This window comes from Ranitomeya imitator, chromosome 1 (genome assembly GCF_032444005.1).
Source record: "Ranitomeya imitator isolate aRanImi1 chromosome 1, aRanImi1.pri, whole genome shotgun sequence".
In the NCBI taxonomy this organism is placed as follows: Eukaryota; Metazoa; Chordata; class Amphibia; order Anura; family Dendrobatidae; genus Ranitomeya; species Ranitomeya imitator.
The window spans coordinates 219463474-219483787 of NC_091282.1; the positions used below are offsets into that span (position 1 = coordinate 219463474).

The 20314-nt window shown below is 43.2% G+C and overlaps 1 protein-coding gene across 2 annotated transcripts in view; it reads left to right on the top strand.

Annotated features, from left to right (window-relative positions):
- SLC27A6 (solute carrier family 27 member 6) overlaps positions 1-20314 on the top strand; it is a 148385-nt gene that overhangs the window by 65948 nt on the left and 62123 nt on the right. For both annotated transcript variants that reach the window (XM_069754017.1, XM_069754008.1), the window contains exon 5: positions 16428-16552. In XM_069754017.1, the coding sequence (XP_069610118.1) occupies positions 16428-16552 (125 nt within the window). The remainder of the gene's footprint in view (positions 1-16427; positions 16553-20314) is intronic.

The following is a 20314-nucleotide window of genomic DNA, read 5'->3' on the forward strand; positions in this document are numbered from 1 at the left end:
GCTGCTCCTCTGGCTATGGATGGCCAGCTGCGTCTTACCGGGTGCTTGCTGTGGGGAAAATGCTGAATCATCCTCAGCCGCTGTGCACTTCCTCCCGGCACCCGGGTCCACCGCGGCACTCTGCTTCTTCTCATCGCTCCTGCTCATCACTGCTGGAGTCACGGTAAGAGGGATTTTCAACCCGGTCGGTGTCCCATGGGTCTGCTGCTTCTTAGAAAACCCCTGGTTTTGCCGGGGCCCAGCAGGGGGTCGGCTTCCGAGCTGCAGGTCCAGCATGTTTACTTCTAGCCGTGGGAAAGGCTCCTCCAGAGCCCCCTCTGCTTTCTCCTCCTGGGGAAGGGTTTTTCTCCACAAAAATGGATACCCTCTTCTTATAACTTGTACCAGGCATACTTATGATTGCTTTAGGTCCGAAATTTCCACTTTTTGTAAGCTTTTAGCAAATTGAATCAGGGAAATTGCAGGAGCTCCTATAAAATAGGTCTGCTCCTATTGCCTTGCAAACCTCGCCACCCTTTTTATAGGTATCTTTCTGGCTGAAAAAGCATGTTAAAAGTCTTAAAAAAAACACACCAACTTTTTTTTTATTTTTATGTTATAATTTTTTATGTGTTTTTTGGGGCATGCAGCTTTTTTTATTCTATTGAGTCTCTAGCCAGATTTGGATCTTTTTGGGGCAAAAAAGCCTCTAATATTGAAATATTGCTTCTTTTTCACAATGGAAAAAAGCATGTGGCAGAAATGGCACTGTGTGCACTATAGACACATGCACTGTAGATGCATTTTTTCGCTGAAATAGGAAGCTTATTCAAAGAGCGTGTGAAGCATTTTTGTTGTGGACTAGTCATAAAGCTCTGTGTGAACATAGCCTAAGTTTTGAGTGGAAAAATATTTAACATACACATCAGCCTGAGGCATCAACATAGAAAATGCTAAACAAGTTGTTTGCATATTCACAAAGAAATGCCCAAAATAATGTTACCCATCACAACGTGGGTTATGTACTACTGTATTCAGTGTTTTATCACTTATGGTGATCAATTAATAATAAGAAACAGATCCTCAAGTAGTACTTAAGTAAAAAATCACTCCCGAAGAAGCAGTGCGAAACGCGCGTCGGGGCAGAGGGACGCCGAGAGAATTCCACGTGGCTGCATATCAGGTATTGAAACAATTTGTTATTTATTATTTATTATGGTTGAGCCCTTGCTATTGCACTATTGAGCACACATAGACACAGGGGGAGTAATACAGCCATATCCCTCCCCTTGGGAACTCCAAGGAGGTTTACAGTTATGATCCGGTGATCTTGGAGCTGCATGAGAACGTTCACTGGAGAAAGTGGCCACTGTACTGACCGCAACCCTGAACTTAACACCGCAACTAGAAGTAGCCGTGGAGTGTACCTAACACACCTAGACACCTCGTCACAGCCGGAGGACTAAATACCCCTAAAGATGGAAATCGGAATACTATCTTGCCTCAGAGAAAATCCCCAAAGGATAGACAGCCCCCCACAAATATTGGCGGTGAGTCAGAGAGGAAAAAACATACACAGGCAGAAAAAACAGGATTTAGCACAGGAGGCCACTCTAGCTAGATAGGACAGAATAGGACAGAGTTCTGTGCGGTCAGTATTAAAACCCTTCAAAAAATCCACAGCAGAATATACAAAAAACTTCCTACATCTAACTAAAGATGTAGGAGCGTATATCTGCAACTCCAGTGAAACCAACCAGACTGAGAAAACACAGACACAGTCGAATCTGGACAAAAGAAAAACAAACGAACAGTACTGAAAATAAGCACACTGCATGTGTGCCACAGGAAAAGAAACAGACACTTATCTTTGCTGAACTGGCAGATAAGCAGGAGAGGCCAGGCAGGGATCCAACACTTCCAAAGAAACATTGACAACTGGAAAGGGCTAAAGGATCCTGCACACCTAAATATCCCAGTCAGAATTGTAATTATCCGATACACCTGGCCAGGACTGCGAGTCAGAGACAACTGCATTCCCACCAACAACCACTGGAGGGAACCCAAGAGCAGAATTCACAACAGTACCCCCCCCTTGAGGAGGGGTCACCGAACCAGGGCCCCCAGGACGATCAGGACGAGCCAGATGAAAGGCACGGACCAAATCAGCAGCATGGACATCAGAGGCAAAAACCCAAGAATTATCCTCCTGGCCATAACCCTTCCATTTGACCAGGTACTGAAGCTTCCGCCTAGAAAAACAGGAATCCAAAATCTTCTCAACAACATATTCCAACTCTCCATCAACCAACACAGGGGCCGGAGGATCAGCAGAGGGAACAACGGGCTCCACATATTTCCGCAACAAAGATCTATGGAAGACATTATGGATAGCAAAAGAGGCCGGAAGCGCCAGTCGAAAAGACACCGGATTAATAATCTCAGAAATCCTATAAGGACCAATAAACCGAGGTTTAAACTTAGGAGAAGAAACCTTCATAGGAACATGACGGGAAGACAACCAGACCAGATCCCCAACCCGAAGCCGGGAACCAACACACCGACGACGATTAGCAAAACGTTGAGCCTCCTCTTGAGACAACACCAACTTGTCCACCACATGAGCCCAAATCTGCTGCAACCTGTCCACCACAGAATCCACACCAGGACAGTCAGAAGGCTCAACCTGCCCAGAAGAAAAACGAGGATGAAAACCAAAATTACAAAAGAAAGGCGAAACCAAGGTAGCAGAACTAGCCCGATTATTAAGGGCAAACTCGGCCAATGGCAAGAAGGCTGTTGTGAATTCTGTGGCAGAGTTCACTCCTGTGGTCACAAGTGGTACTTCAGCTGACTCTCTCTGGGAGCTTCCGTTTGTGGAGGAAAGTGGTACTGCAGCTTCTGAGTTTCCTCCCTCAGGTGATCTGGTGAGGTCATTAGCTGCTTCTCTACTTAACTCCACCTGATTCTTTGATCCATGCTTCCTGTCAATGTTCCAGTGTTGGACTTGTGTTTCTCTGGATCATTCCTGTGGCCTGCTGCTCTGCATAGCTAAGTGCTTCTTTGCTATTTGTTGCTATTTTTTCTGTCCAGCTTGTCTATTTGTTTTGCTGGAAGCTCTGGGACGCAAAGGGTGTACCTCCGTGCCGTTAGTTCGGTACGGAGGGTCTTTTTGCCCCCTTTGCGTGGTTTTCTTTAGGGTTTTGTGTAGACCGCAAAGATATCTTTCCTATCCTCGTTCTGTCTAGAATATCGGGCCTCACTTTGCTGAATCTATTTCATCCCTACGTTTGTCTTTTCATCTTACTCACAGTCATTATATGTGGGGGGCTGCCTTTTCCTTTGGGGTATTTCTCTGAGGCAAGGTAGGCTTATTTTTCTATCTTCAGGCTAGTTAGTTTCTCAGGCTGTGCCGAGTTGCATAGGGAGCGTTAGGCGCAATCCACAGCTGCCTCTAGTTGTGTTTGGAGAGGATCAGGAATTGCGGTCTACAGAGTTTCCACGTCTCAGAGCTCGTTCTATTATTTTGGGTTATTGTCAGATCACTGTATGTGCTCTGATAGCTATGTACATTGTGTTTCTGAATTGCCTATCATAACAGTACAGGAAGCCCAAAGTACTAATGATTCTCAATAGAGGGAAAAAAGAAGTTCTGAGACAATTTTTTTTTCTTTGCACTGTGATTTGTCTTTTTTTTCCCCTAGACATTTGGGTGGTTCAGGAAACAGGTGTTACAATGGACATTAAAGGTCTGTCTTCATGTGTAGATCAGCTCACGGCAAGAGTTCAAGATATTCAAAATTTTGTGGTTCAGAATTCTTTGTTAGAACCGAGAATTCCTATTCCAGATTTGTTTTTTGGAGATAGAACTAAATTTCTGAGTTTCAAGAATAATTGTAAACTGTTTCTGGCTTTGAAACCTCGCTCCTCTGGTGACCCAGCGCAACAGGTTAGGATCGTCATTTCTTTTTTGCATGGCGACCCTCAGGACTGGGCATTTTCTCTTGCGTCAGGAGATCCTGCATTGAGTGATATCGATGCGTTTTTCCTGGCGCTTGGATTGCTGTACGATGAGCCTAATTCAGTAGATCAGGCAGAAAAAAATTTGCTGGCTCTTTGTCAGGCTCAGGATGAGATAGAGCTATATTGCCAGAAATTTAGAAAATGGTCCGTGCTCACACAATGGAATGAATCTGCGCTTGCAGCCATTTTCAGAAAGGGTTTCTCTGAAGCCATTAAGGATGTCATGGTGGGATTTCCTATGCCCGCTGGTTTGAATGAGTCTATGTCTTTGGCCATTCAGATCGGTCGACGCTTGCGTGAGCGTAAATCTGTGTACCATTTGGCGTATTACCTGAGATTAAACCTGAGCCTATGCAGTGCGATAGGACTATGACCAGAGTTGAACGGCAAGAACACAGACGTCTGAATGGGCTGTGTTTCTACTGTGGTGATTCCACTCATGCTATCTCTGATTGTCCTAAGCGCACTAAGCGGTTCGCTAGGTCTGCCGCCATTGGTACTGTACAGTCAAAATTTCTTCTGTCCGTTACCTTGATATGCTCCTTGTCGTCGTATTCTGTCATGGCGTTTGTGGATTCAGGCGCTGCCCTGAATTTGATGGACTTGGATTATGCTAAACGTTGTGGGTTTTTATTGGAGCCCTTGCAGTGTCCTATTCCATTGAGAGGAATTGATGCTACACCTTTGGCCAAGAATAAGCCTCAATACTGGACCCAGCTGACCATGTGCATGGCTCCTGCACATCAGGAGGTTATTCGCTTTCTGGTGTTGCATAATCTGCATGATGTGGTCGTGTTGGGGTTGCCATGGCTACAAGCCCATAATCCAGTATTGGATTGGAATTCCATGTTGGTGTCCAGCTGGGGTTGTCAGGGGGTACATGGTGATGTTCCATTTCTGTCAATTTCGTCATCCACCCCTTCTGAGGTTCCAGAGTTCTCGTCTGATTACTGGGATGTATTTGATGAGCCCAAGTCCGATGCCCTGCCTCCGCATAGGGATTGTGATTGTGCTATCAATTTGATTCCTGGTAGTAAATTCCCAAAAGGTCGACTGTTTAATTTATCCGTGCCTGAGCACACCGCTATGCGCAGTTATGCGAAGGAATCCCTGGAGAAGGGGCATATTCGCCCGTCATTGTCGCCATTAGGAGCAGGGTTCTTTTTTGTAGCCAAGAAGGATGGTTCGCTGAGACCGTGTATAGATTACCGCCTTCTTAATAAGATCACTGTTAAATTTCAGTACCCCTTGCCATTGTTATCTGATTTGTTTGCTCGGATTAAGGGGGCTAGTTGGTTCACTAAGATAGATCTTCGTGGTGCGTATAATCTGGTGAGAATCAGGCAAGGCGATGAATGGAAAACTGCATTTAATACGCCCGAGGGTCATTTTGAGTATCTAGTGATGCCGTTCAGACTTGCCAATGCTCCATCAGTGTTTCAATCCTTTATGCATGACATCTTCCGTGAGTACCTGGATAAATTCCTGATTGTGTACTTGGATGACATTTTGATCTTCTCGGATGATTGGGAGTCTCATGTGAAGCAGGTCAGAATGGTTTTTCAGGTCCTGCGTGCTAATTCTTTGTTTGTGAAGGGATCAAAGTGTCTCTTTGGTGTGCAGAAGGTTTCATTTTTGGGGTTCATCTTTTCCCCTTCTACTATCGAGATGGATCCGGTTAAGGTCCAAGCCATCCATGATTGGACTCAGCCGACATCTCTGAAAAGTCTGCAAAAGTTCCTGGGCTTTGCTAATTTTTATCGTCGCTTCATCTGCAATTTTTCTAGTGTTGCCAAACCATTGACCGATTTGACCAAGAAGGGTGCTGATTTGGTCAATTGGTATTCTGCTGCTGTGGAAGCTTTTCAAGAGTTGAAGCGTCGTTTTTCTTCTGCCCCTGTGTTGTGTCAACCAGATGTTTCTCTTCCGTTCCAGGTCAAGGTTGATTCTTCTGAGATTGGAGCAGGGGCTGTTTTGTCACAGAGAGGTTCTGGTTGCTCAGTGATGAAACCATGCGCTTTCTTTTCCAGGAAGTTTTCGCCTGCTGAGCGAAATTATGATGTGGGCAACCGAGAGTTGCTGGCCATGAAGTGGGCATTCGAGGAGTGGCGTCATTGGCTTGAAGGAGCTAAGCATCGCGTGGTGGTATTGACTGATCATAAGAACTTGACTTATCTCGAGTCTGCCAAGCGCTTGAATCCTAGACAAGCTCGTTGGTCGTTGTTTTTTGCCCGTTTTGACTTTGTGATTTCGTACCTTCCGGGCTCTAAAAATGTGAAGGCGGATGCTCTGTCTAGGAGTTTTGTGCCCGACTCTCCGGGTTTATCTAAGCCGGCGGGTATCCTCAAGGAAGGAGTAATTGTGTCTGCCATCTCCCCTGATTTGCGGCGGGTGCTGCAAAAATTTCAGGCTAATAAACCTGATCGTTGCCCAGCGGAGAAACTGTTTGTCCCTGATAGGTGGACGAATAGAGTTATCTCTGAACTTCATTGTTCGGTGTTGGCTGGTCATCCTGGAATCTTTGGTACCAGAGAGTTAGTGGCTAGATCCTTTTGGTGGCCCTCTCTGTCGCGGGATGTGCGTACTTTTGTGCAGTCCTGTGGGATTTGTGCTCGGGCTAAGCCCTGCTGTTCTCGTGCCAGTGGGTTGCTTTTGCCCTTGCCGGTCCCGAAGAGGCCTTGGACACATATCTCTATGGATTTTATTTCTGACCTTCCCGTTTCTCAAAAGATGTCAGTCATTTGGGTGGTCTGTGATCGCTTTTCTAAGATGGTCCATCTGGTACCCTTGTCTAAATTGCCTTCCTCCTCTGATTTGGTGCCTTTGTTCTTCCAGCATGTGGTTCGTTTGCATGGCATTCCAGAGAATATTGTTTCTGACAGAGGTTCCCAGTTTGTTTCGAGGTTTTGGCGAGCCTTTTGTGGTAGGATGGGCATTGACATGTCTTTTTCCTCGGCTTTCCATCCTCAGACTAATGGCCAGACCGAACGAACCAATCAGACCTTGGAAACATATCTGAGATGCTTTGTTTCTGCTGATCAGGATGACTGGGTGTCCTTTTTGCCTTTGGCTGAGTTCGCCCTTAATAATCGGGCCAGCTCGGCTATCTTGGTTTCGCCGTTTTTCTGCAATTCTGGGTTCCATCCTCGTTTCTCTTCAGGACAGGTTGAGTCTTCGGACTGTCCTGGTGTGGATACTGTGATGGACAGGTTGCAGCAGATTTGGACTCAGGTAGTGGACAATTTGACCTTGTCCCAGGAGAAGGCTCAACTTTTCGCTAATCGCAGACGCCGTGTGGGTCCCCGACTTCGTGTTGGGGATCTGGTTTGGTTATCTTCTCATCATATTCCTATGAAGGTTTCCTCTCCTAAGTTTAAACCTCGTTTTATTGGTCCGTATAGGATTTCTGAGGTTCTTAATCCTGTGTCTTTTCGTCTGACCCTTCCAGATTCTTTTTCCATACATAACGTATTCCATAGGTCATTGTTGCGGAGATACGTGGCACCTATGGTCCCATCTGTTGAGCCTCCTGCCCCGGTTTTGGTGGAGGGGGAATTGGAGTATATTGTGGAGAAGATTTTGGATTCTCGTGTTTCAAGACGGAAACTCCAGTATCTGGTTAAATGGAAGGGTTATGCTCAGGAAGATAATTCCTGGGTTTTTGCCTCTGATGTCCATGCTCCCGATCTTGTTCGTGCCTTTCATGTGGCTCATCCTGGTCGGCCTGGGGGCTCTGGTGAGGGTTTGGTGACCCCTCCTCAAGGGGGGGGTACTGTTGTGAATTCTGTGGCAGAGTTCACTCCTGTGGTCACAAGTGGTACTTCGGCTGATTCTCTCTGGGAGCTTCCGTTTGTGGAGGAAAGTGGTACTGCAGCTTCTGAGTTTCCTCCCTCAGGTGATCTGGTGAGGTTGTTAGCTGCTTCTCTACTTAACTCCACCTGATTCTTTGATCCATGCTTCCTGTCAATGTTCCAGTGTTGGACTTGTGTTTCTCTGGATCATTCCTGTGGCCTGCTGCTCTGCATAGCTAAGTGCTTCTTTGCTATTTGTTGCTATTTTTTCTGTCCAGCTTGTCTATTTGTTTTGCTGGAAGCTCTGGGACGCAAAGGGTGTACCTCCGTGCCGTTAGTTCGGTACGGAGGGTCTTTTTGCCCCCTTTGCGTGGTTTTCTTTAGGGTTTTGTGTAGACCGCAAAGTTATCTTTCCTATCCTCGTTCTGTCTAGAATATCGGGCCTCACTTTGCTGAATCTATTTCATCCCTACGTTTGTCTTTTCATCTTACTCACAGTCATTATATGTGGGGGGCTGCCTTTTCCTTTGGGGTATTTCTCTGAGGCAAGGTAGGCTTATTTTTCTATCTTCAGGCTAGTTAGTTTCTCAGGCTGTGCCGAGTTGCATAGGGAGCGTTAGGCGCAATCCACAGCTGCCTCTAGTTGTGTTTGGAGAGGATCAGGAATTGCGGTCTACAGAGTTTCCACGTCTCAGAGCTCGTTCTATTATTTTGGGTTATTGTCAGATCACTGTATGTGCTCTGATCGCTATGTACATTGTGTTTCTGAATTGCCTATCATAACAGAAGGTCACCCAATCATCCTGATCAGCAGACACAAAGCATCTCAAATAAGTCTCCAAGGTCTGATTAGTACGCTCGGTCTGGCCATTTGTCTGAGGATGAAATGCAGAAGAAAAAGACAAATCAATGCCCAGCCTAGCAGAAAAGGCCCGCCAAAACCTAGAAACAAACTGGGAACCTCTGTCGGAAACAATATTCTCTGGAATACCATGCAAACGAACCACATGCTGAAAGAACAACGGAACCAAATCAGAAGAGGAAGGCAATTTAGGTAAGTGCACCAAATGAACCATCTTAGAGAACCGGTCACAAACAACCCAGATAACAGATATCTTCTGGGAGACCGGAAGATCACAAATAAAATCCATCAAAATATGTGTCCAGGGCCTCTCAGGGACTGGCAATGGCAAAAGCAACCCACTAGCACGGGAGCAACAAGGCTTGGCCCGCGCACAAGTCCCACAGGACTGCACAAAAGAATGCACATCACGTGACAATGAAGGCCACCAAAAGGACCTACCAACCAAATCTCTGGTACCAAAAATGCCAGGATGACCGGCCAACACAGAACAGTGAACCTCAGAAATCACTCTACTAGTCCATCTGTCAGCAACAAACAATTTCCCCACAGGACAGCGGTCAGGTTTGTCAACCTGAAATTCCTGAAGAACCTGTCGTAAATCAGGGGAAATGGCAGAAAGAATACCGACCGGCTCTAAGACCTCAGGAGAATCAGGCAAAAAACTCCTAGAGAGGGCATCAGCCTTAATATTCTTAGAACCCGGAAGGTACAAGACCACGAAATCAAAACGGGAAAAAAACAAGGACCATCGAGCCTGTCTAGGATTCAGCCGTTTAGCAGACTCGAGGTAAATCAAATTCTTATGATCGGTCAAGACCACAATACGGTGCTTAGCTCCCTCAAGCCAATGTCGCCACTCCTCAAACGCCCACTTCATAACCAACAACTCCCGATTGCCGACATCATAATTGCGTTCAGCAGGCAACTTATGGGAAAAGAAGGCACATGGTTTCATTAAGGAACCAACAGGATCCCTCTGAGACAAAACGGCCCCTGCCCCAATCTCAGAAGCGTCAACCTCAACCTGAAATGGAAGAGAAACATCCGGTTGGCGCAACACTGGAGCAGAAGTAGATCGACGTTTAAGCTCCTGAAAGGCAGAGACAGCCGCAGAGGACCAATTCGCCACATCAGCGCCCTTCTTCGTCAAATCGGTCAAGGGTTTAACCACGCTGGAAAAATTAGCAATGAAACGGCGATAAAAATTTGCAAAACCCAAAAATTTCTGAAGGCTTTTCACGGATGTGGGCTGAATCCAATCATGAATGGCCTGAACCTTAACCGGATCCATCTTTATAGACGAAGGAGAAAAAATGAAGCCCAAAAAAGAGACTTTCTGCACCCCAAAGAGACTATTAGACCCTTTCACAAACAGGGCATTGTCACAAAGGATCTGAAATACCATCCTGACCTGTTGCACATGAGACTCCCAATCATCGGAAAAAATCAAAATATCGTCCAAATATACAATCAAGAATTTATCAAGCTAAGTCCGGAAGATACAGTGGGGCAAAAAAGTATTTAGTCAGTCAGCAATAGTGCAAGTTCCACCACTTAAAAAGATGAGAGGCGTCTACAATTTACATCATAGGTAGACCTCAACTATGGGAGACAAACTGAGAAAAAAATCCAGAAAATCACATTGTCTGTTTTTTTTAACAATTTATTTGCATATTATGGTGGAAAATAAGTATTTGGTCAGAAACAAACAATCAAGATTTCTGGCTCTCACAGACCTGTAACTTCTTCTTTAAGAGTCTCCTCTTTCCTCCACTCATTACCTGTAGTAATGGCACCTGTTTAAACTTGTTATCAGTATAAAAAGACACCTGTGCACACCCTCAAACAGTCTGACTCCAAACTCCACTATGGTGAAGACCAAAGAGCTGTCAAAGGACACCAGAAACAAAATTGTAGCCCTGCACCAGGCTGGGAAGACTGAATCTGCAATAGCCAACCAGCTTGGAGTGAAGAAATCAACAGTGGGAGCAATAATTAGAAAATGGAAGACATACAAGACCACTGATAATCTCCCTCGATCTGGGGCTCCACGCAAAATCCCACCCCGTGGGGTCAGAATGATCACAAGAACGGTGAGCAAAAATCCCAGAACCACGCGGGGGGACCTAGTGAATAAACTGCAGAGAGCTGGGACCAATGTAACAAGGCCTACCATAAGTAACACACTACGCCACCATGGACTCAGATCCTGCAGTGCCAGACGTGTCCCACTGCTTAAGCCAGTACATGTCCGGGCCCGTCTGAAGTTTGCTAGAGAGCATTTGGATGATCCAGAGGAGTTTTGGGAGAATGTCCTATGGTCTGATGAAACCAAACTGGAACTGTTTGGTAGAAACACAACTTGTCGTGTTTGGAGGAAAAAGAATACTGAGTTGCATCCATCAAACACCATACCTACTGTAAAGCATGGTGGTGGAAACATCATGCTTTGGGGCTGTTTCTCTGCAAAGGGGTCAGGACGACTGATCCGGGTACATGAAAGAATGAATGGGGTCATGTATCGTGAGATTTTGAGTGCAAACCTCCTTCCATCAGCAAGGGCATTGAAGATGAAACGTGGCTGGGTCTTTCAACATGACAATGATCCAAAGCACACCGCCAGGGCAACGAAGGAGTGGCTTCGTAAGAAGCATTTCAAGGTCCTGGAGTGGCCTAGCCAGTCTCCAGATCTCAACCCTATAGAAAACCTTTGGAGGGAGTTGAAAGTCCGTGTTGCCAAGCGAAAAGCCAAAAACATCACTGCTCTAGAGGAAATCTGCATGGAGGAATGGGCCAACATACCAACAACAGTGTGTGGCAACCTTGTGAAGACTTACAGAAAACGTTTGACCTCTGTCATTGCCAACAAAGGATATATTACAAAGTATTGAGATGAAATTTTGTTTCTGACCAAATACTTATTTTCCACCATAATATGCAAATAAAATGTTAAAAAAACAGACAATGTGATTTTCTGGATTTTTTTTTCTCAGTTTGTCTCCCACAGTTGAGGTCTACCTATGATGTAAATTACAGACGCCTCTCATCTTTTTAAGTGGTGGAACTTGCACTATTGCTGACTGACTAAATACTTTTTTGCCCCACTGTATCATGCATGAAGGACTGAAAAACAGATGGAGCATTAGAGAGTCCGAATGGCATCACAAGGTATTCAAAATGGCCTTCGGGCGTGTTAAACGCAGTTTTCCATTCATCACCCTGCTTAATACGAACAAGATTATATGCCCCTCGAAGGTCAATCTTGGTAAACCAACTAGCTCCCTTAATCCTAGCAAACAAATCGGAAAGCAAAGGTAAAGGGTATTGAAACTTGACCGTGATTTTATTCAAGAGGCAATCATCTATACAGGGTCTCAAGGAGCCATCTTTTTTAGCAACAAAAAAGAACCCCGCTCCCAACGGTGAAGAAGATGGCCGAATATGCCCTTTCTCCAAAGACTCCTTAATATAGCTCCGCATGGCAGTATGTTCAGGCACAGACAGGTTGAAAAGTCGACCCTTAGGAAACTTACAGCCTGGAATCAAGTCAATAGCACAATCACAGTCCCTGTGCGGTGGAAGAAAACTGGACGGGCTCATCGAATACATCCTGAAAATCAGACAAAAACTCTGGAATCTCAGAAGGTGAAGAAGAGGAGATTGACATCAAAGGAACATCATTATGAACCCCCTGACAACCCCAACTAGTCACAGACATGGACTTCCAGTCCAACACAGGATTTTGTGCCTGCAACCATGGAAAACCCAGCACGATAACATCATGCAAGTTATGCAACACCAGAAATCGACAATCTTCCTGATGGGCTAGCGCCATGCGCATGATTACCTGTGTCCAAAACTGGGGCTTATTTCTAGCCAAGGGTGTAGCATTAATGCCCCTCAAAGGAATAGGGTTCTGCAAAGGCTGCAAGGGAAAACCACAACGCTTGGCAAACTCAAAATCCATTAAATTCAAGGCGGCGCCTGAATCCACAAACGCCATGACAGAAAATGATGACAATGAGCAGATCAAGGACACAGATAACAGAAATTTAGGTTGTACAGTACTGATGGTAATTGAACTGGCGATCCTCTTTGTCCGCTTAGGGCAGACAGAAATGACATGAGAAGCGTCGCCACAATAATAACACAACCTATTTTGACATCTGAAACCTTGTCATTCCGTTCTAGACAGAATTCTATCACATTGCATAGGCTCAGAAATTTGCTCTGAGGATAACGCCACAGCGCGCACAGTTCTGCGCTCCCGCAGGCGTCGGTCAATCTGAATGGCCAGAGACATAGAATCACTCAGACCGGAAGGCGTGGGAAACCCCACCATAACATCTTTAACGGATTCAGAAAGCCCCCTTCTGAAAATTGCCGCCAAAGCATCATTATTCCATTTAGTCAATACAGACCATTTTCTGAATTTCTGACAATACAATTCTGCCGCCTCTTGACCCTGAGACAGGGCCAACAAGGTCTTCTCAGCTTGATCCACAGAATTAGGTTCATCATATATTAGTCCTAAAGCCTGAAAAAAGGAGTCAATATTAAGCAAAGTCGGATTCCCAGATTCCAGGGAAAATGCCCAATCCTGCGGGTCGCCACGCAGCAGGGAGATTACGATTTGTACCTGCTGAATGGAATCACCAGAGGATCGAGGTCTCAGGTCAAAAAACAGTTTACAGTTGTTTTTAAAACTCAAAAATTTAGACCTGTCACCAGAAAACAAATCAGGAGTAGGATTCTTCGGTTCTAAAGCAGGAGTCTGAACAATATAATCAGAAATACCTTGCACCCTAGCAGCAAGCTGGTCTACACGAGAAGCTAATTCCTGAACATTCATGCTTGCACCAGGCTCCTCAGCCACCCAGATATTAAGAGGGAAGAGAACACAAAACAGACTGGAGAAAAAAATGGCTCGAGAGCTTCCTTCCCTTCTTCTGAGATGCATTTAACTCATTGTGGGACAGTTGTACAGTTATGATTCGGTGACCTTGGAGCTGCATGAGAACTTTCATTGGAGAAAGTGGCCACTATACTGACCGCAACCCTGAACTTAACACCGCAACTAGAAGTAGCCGTGGAGTGTACCTAACACACCTAGACACCTCGTCACAGCCGGAGGACTAAATACCCCTAAAGATGGAAATCGGAATACTATCTTGCCTCAGAGAAAATCCCCAAAGGATAGACAGCCCCCCACAAATATTGGCGGTGAGTCGGAGTGGAAAAAACATATACAGGCAGAAAAAACAGGATTTAGCACAGGAGGCCACTCTAGCTAGATAGGACAGAATAGGACAGAGTTCTGTGCGGTCAGTATTAAAACCCTTCAAAAAATCCACAGCAGAATATACAAAAAACTTCCTACATCTAACTAAAGATGAAGACACAAAAGAGAATAGTAAAACCAAAAACACTCAGTTTGAAAAAATGTTGCAGTAATCCGCAAGTGCTAGTAAAAGATGTAAAAAACAGGGTATTTGGTTGATACGTTTTTTGCAAAAAATGTATACTAAGCTGCTCTACCAATCTTCACGGTATACCCTTATCAGAGCAGTCCTAACTAATGTATGCAATCCCTATCTGATTGTATTGTATTGTAGCCCATGTGTTCCTGTTTCCATCTAACTAAAGATGTAGGAGCGTATATCTGCAACTCCAGTGAAACCAACCAGACTGAGAAAACACAGACACAGTCTAATCTGGACAAAGGAAAAACAAACGAACAGTACTGAAAATAAGCACACTGCATGTGTGCCACAGGAAAAGAAACAGACACTTATCTTTGCTGAACTGGCAGATAAGCAGGAGAGGCCAGGCAGAGATCCAACACTTCCAAAGAAACATTGACAACTGGCAAGGGCTAAAGGATCCTGCACACCTAAATATCCCAGTCAGAATTGTAATTATCAGATACACCTGGCCAGGACTGGGAGTCAGAGACAACTGCATTCCCACCAACAACCACTGGAGGGAACCCAAGAGCAGAATTCACAACAGTTTACTAAAGGTTTACTAAAGGTATAGTTATATATCCCATGTGAAAAAGTGATTTCTGCTCTAACATATAGGGATTTGTACCATCATGTATGCAGCTAATAGTTAGGAATACCCTATGGCATTGAAGTCCCTCATTAAAGGACCTTGTTTTATGTGATTCTGTTTTTTTTTTTTTTTAAACTATTAATAAAAGTGATTTTTTTACTTATGTACTACTTAGGGATCTGTTTCTTATTATTAATTGATCACCATAAGGGATAACAAGTTATTTGCAGTCAAATACAAAAAATCTGCCAGTACATAAGAACCTATGCCTAAAAGGGTTATTTGTACCCATTTTTTCTATCAGGCAGTGGCATTGCAGAAGGATGGGGCGATTGCCTGGGGTGCTAAAGTCTATGGGGGCACAAAATTCACCCCTTACCTACACTGGTAAATGAATGATGATTGTAACCACCACTTAATCTTAGAGCATTGCAGTGGGTGCCCACTTCCAGGTGCTGCCTATGCAGAGCACAGCAGGCGAGATGAGGTTGTCATTGGCTGTTCTATTCTGCATAGGCAGCAATTAGGATGAAAAACTATTAAGAATAATGAAATGAGCTTTGTCATGTGCAATGCAAGAGCCATGGTTAGGAATCAGGTTAGGGTTAGGCTTAGGGCTAGGCTGATGGCTAAGTGTAGTGTTGGGGATGGGATTAGTGTAATAAAATACCTACTATAAAAATGTAATTAAAAAATAATATTGTAACAATGTATAGCTTATTATTTTTGTGTGTGTCAATTCTCAGTAAAAAGCAGAAAAACCTACAGGGTCAGCGGGCAAACTATAATTACATCATCATTTTTTTACAACACAATACTTAAGACTGGAGGATTTGGGACTGGTGGAAGGGACTCAGGAAATGCTAACAGTTAAAGGTTTAGGGGGCACAAAATACTTGTCATGCCCTGGGCTCTGGCAACCCACACCATACCATTGTTTGCAGAACAAATTCTGTGAGGTGCACTTAGTACTTGCAGTGTTCTGCACAATTTATGTTGTTATTTATGTAGGTCACATACTTAAATATAATACTAAAATGAGAGCAAAATAGGTTTGCCAGTAATAGACAAGTTTTAACAGATAACTAATTGTCAGAACACAGTGTTATAGTTCATTGATGCCTTAAGATATAAATTCCATCATTTAATTTCTCATATAAATTGCAAGAGAGATCTAGAGTCAAGTAAGGCTTCAAAGGTGGAGAAACTATCCAACAGCCAACATTTTTATGTTTCCTTAAAATTAAAGTGTAGGTTTATTCATCAATGTAAATTTTATAACTATTATTTTATCATGAGATTCCTTAACTTTAAAGGGTTATTACCCCCAATAAACTATTTGTCCCATATCCATGGAATATAGGGTACCTTGCTGTTTGCTGGGGGCTCCACAGCGGGGAAACCCAGCAATCCCAAGACTGGGATTTTGTAATCCCCAGATCGATTCTTTAAAGGCCCTTCCTGCACGTAGGGGAGACATGGATTCATGGGCGGCCTCCACTCCATTCACTGGCTATGGGACTAGTCGAGCGCTGCATTGGCAGTCCCACAGACATTCAATCGACATTAATTAGAGTGTTTGGGCACCAAGGAATCAGCAAGATATCTTCTATCCTATACAAATACCTTGTTTTGGGGGAATAAACCTTTAAGTATGCAGCCAGATGTCTCCATTTTTTCCTGATGAACTTATTTTTATATATAATGTACAGGAACAACCTGTGTATTGAGGAAAAAGTTTTCAGCGAGCCAATTCTGGATTGATTGTAAAAAGTACAATGTGACAGTGTTTCAATACATTGGAGAGCTGTGTCGCTATCTATGTAATCAGCCTGTGGTAAGTCTGAAATTCTACAATTTACCCTTTTTTGACCTTTAAATGTACTGTCCTAGTATATATTATATTACGTTACAGTTATGTACTTGTCGAAAGGTTAGGCCTCATTGACATGGCACAGCCTCTTGAACTGAGGTTGTGACACTGCACATGATCCTTACGGTTCTATAATATGTATCTGTTGGCAATATGGTGACTCTGACAATGCTCCTACCAGAAAATACTTCTGAAATACAACATACAGTGGAACTGAATTTGTAATATAAAATATGTCTGTTTGCCCCATGTAAAAGTAGTTATACAGTGGAATAGTATGGACTTGTATATATATATTTACTGGTGTTGGGTTAGGGATCGTTACCACATGAATCTATAATACTGCCATATGAATAAACCTGACTTTTGGATATGGGACGGACCCCCACTCTATCTTAAAACAACCATAACTACAGTAAACCTAGACACTGGAAAACATACACAAAACACATTATTTTGGCTGTCAAAATGGCCACAGCCTTATTTAAATTACAGGATGAAAACAATTACAGTAGGAGTCAGGTGATGTGCTAGTACATTGGGATTCACAAATACTCTGATATCCCCAGCTGTCTGACATGCAGCACCAGGACAGACAGCCATAAAGGGGAAGCTCATACTGGCTTGCCATTCAAGCAGAGCCAGTAAACTTTCAGGGGCACCAATGACTCTATTATCCTCACTCTTGACTGACGTTACCATTACAACGTCTTGTGGCTGGCCACCAAAGCTGAGCCTGTTCACCACCATGAGGTTTTACATCCTCTATTAGTTAAAATGAGTCCACCTTAACTTGTCTGCAACTTCCACCTGACTCCTAAACCACAAAGCCGTGACGGGATATAAATTCCAAGTCACATATGACACTTTTAGCTTTTTTTTTTATAAATCACTTTAGTAAAGTTAAAAAGTAGAAGTCCCTGCAAAGGCATTAAGGGAACAAAACTTGGCAAATCTCCGACTCACAAAGAGTCATCCTACAGCGTTTAGAAGAGGAAAAACCCCATGTGGAGGAAACCTCTAGGAAACCATGGCTGAAGGATTACCCTTCCCTTTGGCTTAGAGGTTAATGCTAATGTTAACTCTTTATAGCCATGATAAAATTGGCCCTGGTACAAGATAAGCAATGACTAATTAAACAAATACAATAAAGCATTCCTCATTATACAAGTAATGTTTAAATAAAACGTTGTAATATAGTGATTATAACAGGGACAGTGATTATAACATGTTGGGACAGCGGGTGATGTTTTCTCTAGTTCATCCAGTGAGGGAAAGAGACAGAGGGTTACCTCCTCTATATAAGCCCCATATTCATCACAGTAACCCACCAGGCACAGACATACTGTTCTCCTTCCTGTTAAAGCAACATCACTCTTGCTTAAAGTCTACACTGCTATACAAACAAAGCTGCAGGAGCTAAAGGTCCACCCCTCCCAAAGTCATGTCCTCCTCTGCTTAGTGCTCCAGTGGTTTCTGTAACATTGATAAGTATAGAGGATAGGAGTAATATAAACTGACTTACACCTGAATTGCAATGTCATAACTTGAAAAAGTCATTACATACCTGAAAATTGCCTTTACTTGTTATCATCTGAGAAAAGTACACATGGGGAAAGACAAATACATGTTTAGATTATTTTCAATATATACATTAATTAAAATAAAGATAGAAGAAACATGATATTGTGGGTTAACTTTCAATTGATGGTCAGCTCAAAATGTAATAAACTACTGTACAGCTCCTATGAATCACTGCTATGCATATTTAATGCACACATTAATTATTTGGCTAGAGATAATAATGGCGTAATGTGAAAAAGTTGCCCATACAGTTTTAGAACACTTAGAAAGTAAGCAGTGTGAAAGCATGTTATATGGCACCATTAACACGTGATTGACAAAAGTGTGCCTTTTTGGCATCCAGATCGTATGGGTTGGCATTCTTTTTTTTGGCTCTATGGAATAAAGTATCCCGCTACACCATCCCTTGCTGAGGCACACAGTAACAAATTTACCAATTATACAATTTTAACTATGCGCTCCATTTCTAGTGACAAAACTTGACTATAGGATGACATACATTGGAGCCTTCCATCAGAGTTATATTTCAGGAAATCCTTCCACCATATAAGTCTGATACAATATCATCAAAACAGACATAATAATCACCAAATCAGTTGGAAAAAAGGCTGTGCCCTGGTCTCACAAATTGGATAGTAAGAGCTCCTTACTGATAAGTGTTGGCATTAGTAACACTGGTAGTGGGATTCAGGATTTAACCATTTAGAATGTGACCTTATCCCTTCTTGAAATGGTTAAGTACACTGATTATTGCTACTATGCTACACTGTCACTGTCACCGTACAAAAAGGTAATTAAAAATGATATACATTTTATTTAGAATAATCAGAGAAAAATATGAGCGGATCGCTGGAGTCACGTGTGCGTGGCGTCTTCGTGATGCTTCTGGGAATGTTACTTATGGGAGATTATCATCACCAACATGCATCAATTAGATTCAGCGACACAAAGGTCAATTAAGTTTCACCCCTGGTGATTGCTACTGTGTACCATATACCTTGAGACCCTGTTCTATGTTAACCACGCTCCCCGGAAAAAGGCAAGCACCGAAACGCGCGTAGGGAAACGCAGGACACATCTAACTCTTGGTAATGAATGCCATTGTTATGTCTATGTAGCTTCACTGGTTCATTATGCACATGCATCTTATTACTGAATTAGCTCTGATCTTCTAAATTGGATTCATTTAACAGTATTATACTAACAGCCTCTCATATATTTCTCTTTGCACTTTGCACTTTATTATTAAAATAGGAGGCTGTACAGGTTGTAATAGGTATTGCAGGCATACATTCGCCTTGCCTTCAGTTAGATTGGCACAATATACAGTATATTTCGGTACTTAATAGTACACATACCCTTGACTTTATATATTTTTGTGTATTTAATACCACTGTATGTTTATGAATACGTATCACTGTTCTATTTGTGTCATGCCCTTATGCTTCAGTCTGTGTTTTTTTAACCCTTGAATACTGATTATTAATGATTATTCTAAATAAAAGTTGTGTAATTTTTAATTACCTTTTTGTATGGAGGTAATTTGCACCAATTTTCTTATATGATCCGCATATCCACATGTACATGACCTATGGACCTATATTTTGTTATGTCTAGCAATTTGTTCTATATATGCTAATCAATTTTTGTGTATGCACAATATAACTGGGGAATTTTATAATTCACCGCACACTCTAATTAGATTCTGTACAATGGATTCATGCAGATAAAAGTGTGGATTTATTTATATATTTGGGAGCATAACAGAATAAAGCAGCTCATGCGATCTGACACAACGTTTCGGCTCCACCGGAGCCTTTTTCACGTGATCGCTTATTCCAGTGTGAAAGGAACATACGGAGGAGGGAAAGAGATCCCAATGGTGACACTTACACTAATGAAGATGCAATGGCCTATGTGTGGCTGCTGGCCAGATGAGGGTATTCTGTCTGAGACGCTGTGCTGAGCACAAGCAGGGCGCGGGAGCGCCGCTCATCTTCATTAGTGTAAGTGTCACCATTGGGATCTCTTTCTCTCCTCCGTATGTTCCTTTCACACTGGAATAAGCGATCACGTGAAAAAGGCTCCGGTGGAGCCGAAACGTTGTGTCAGATCGCATGAGCTGCTTTATTCTGTTATGCT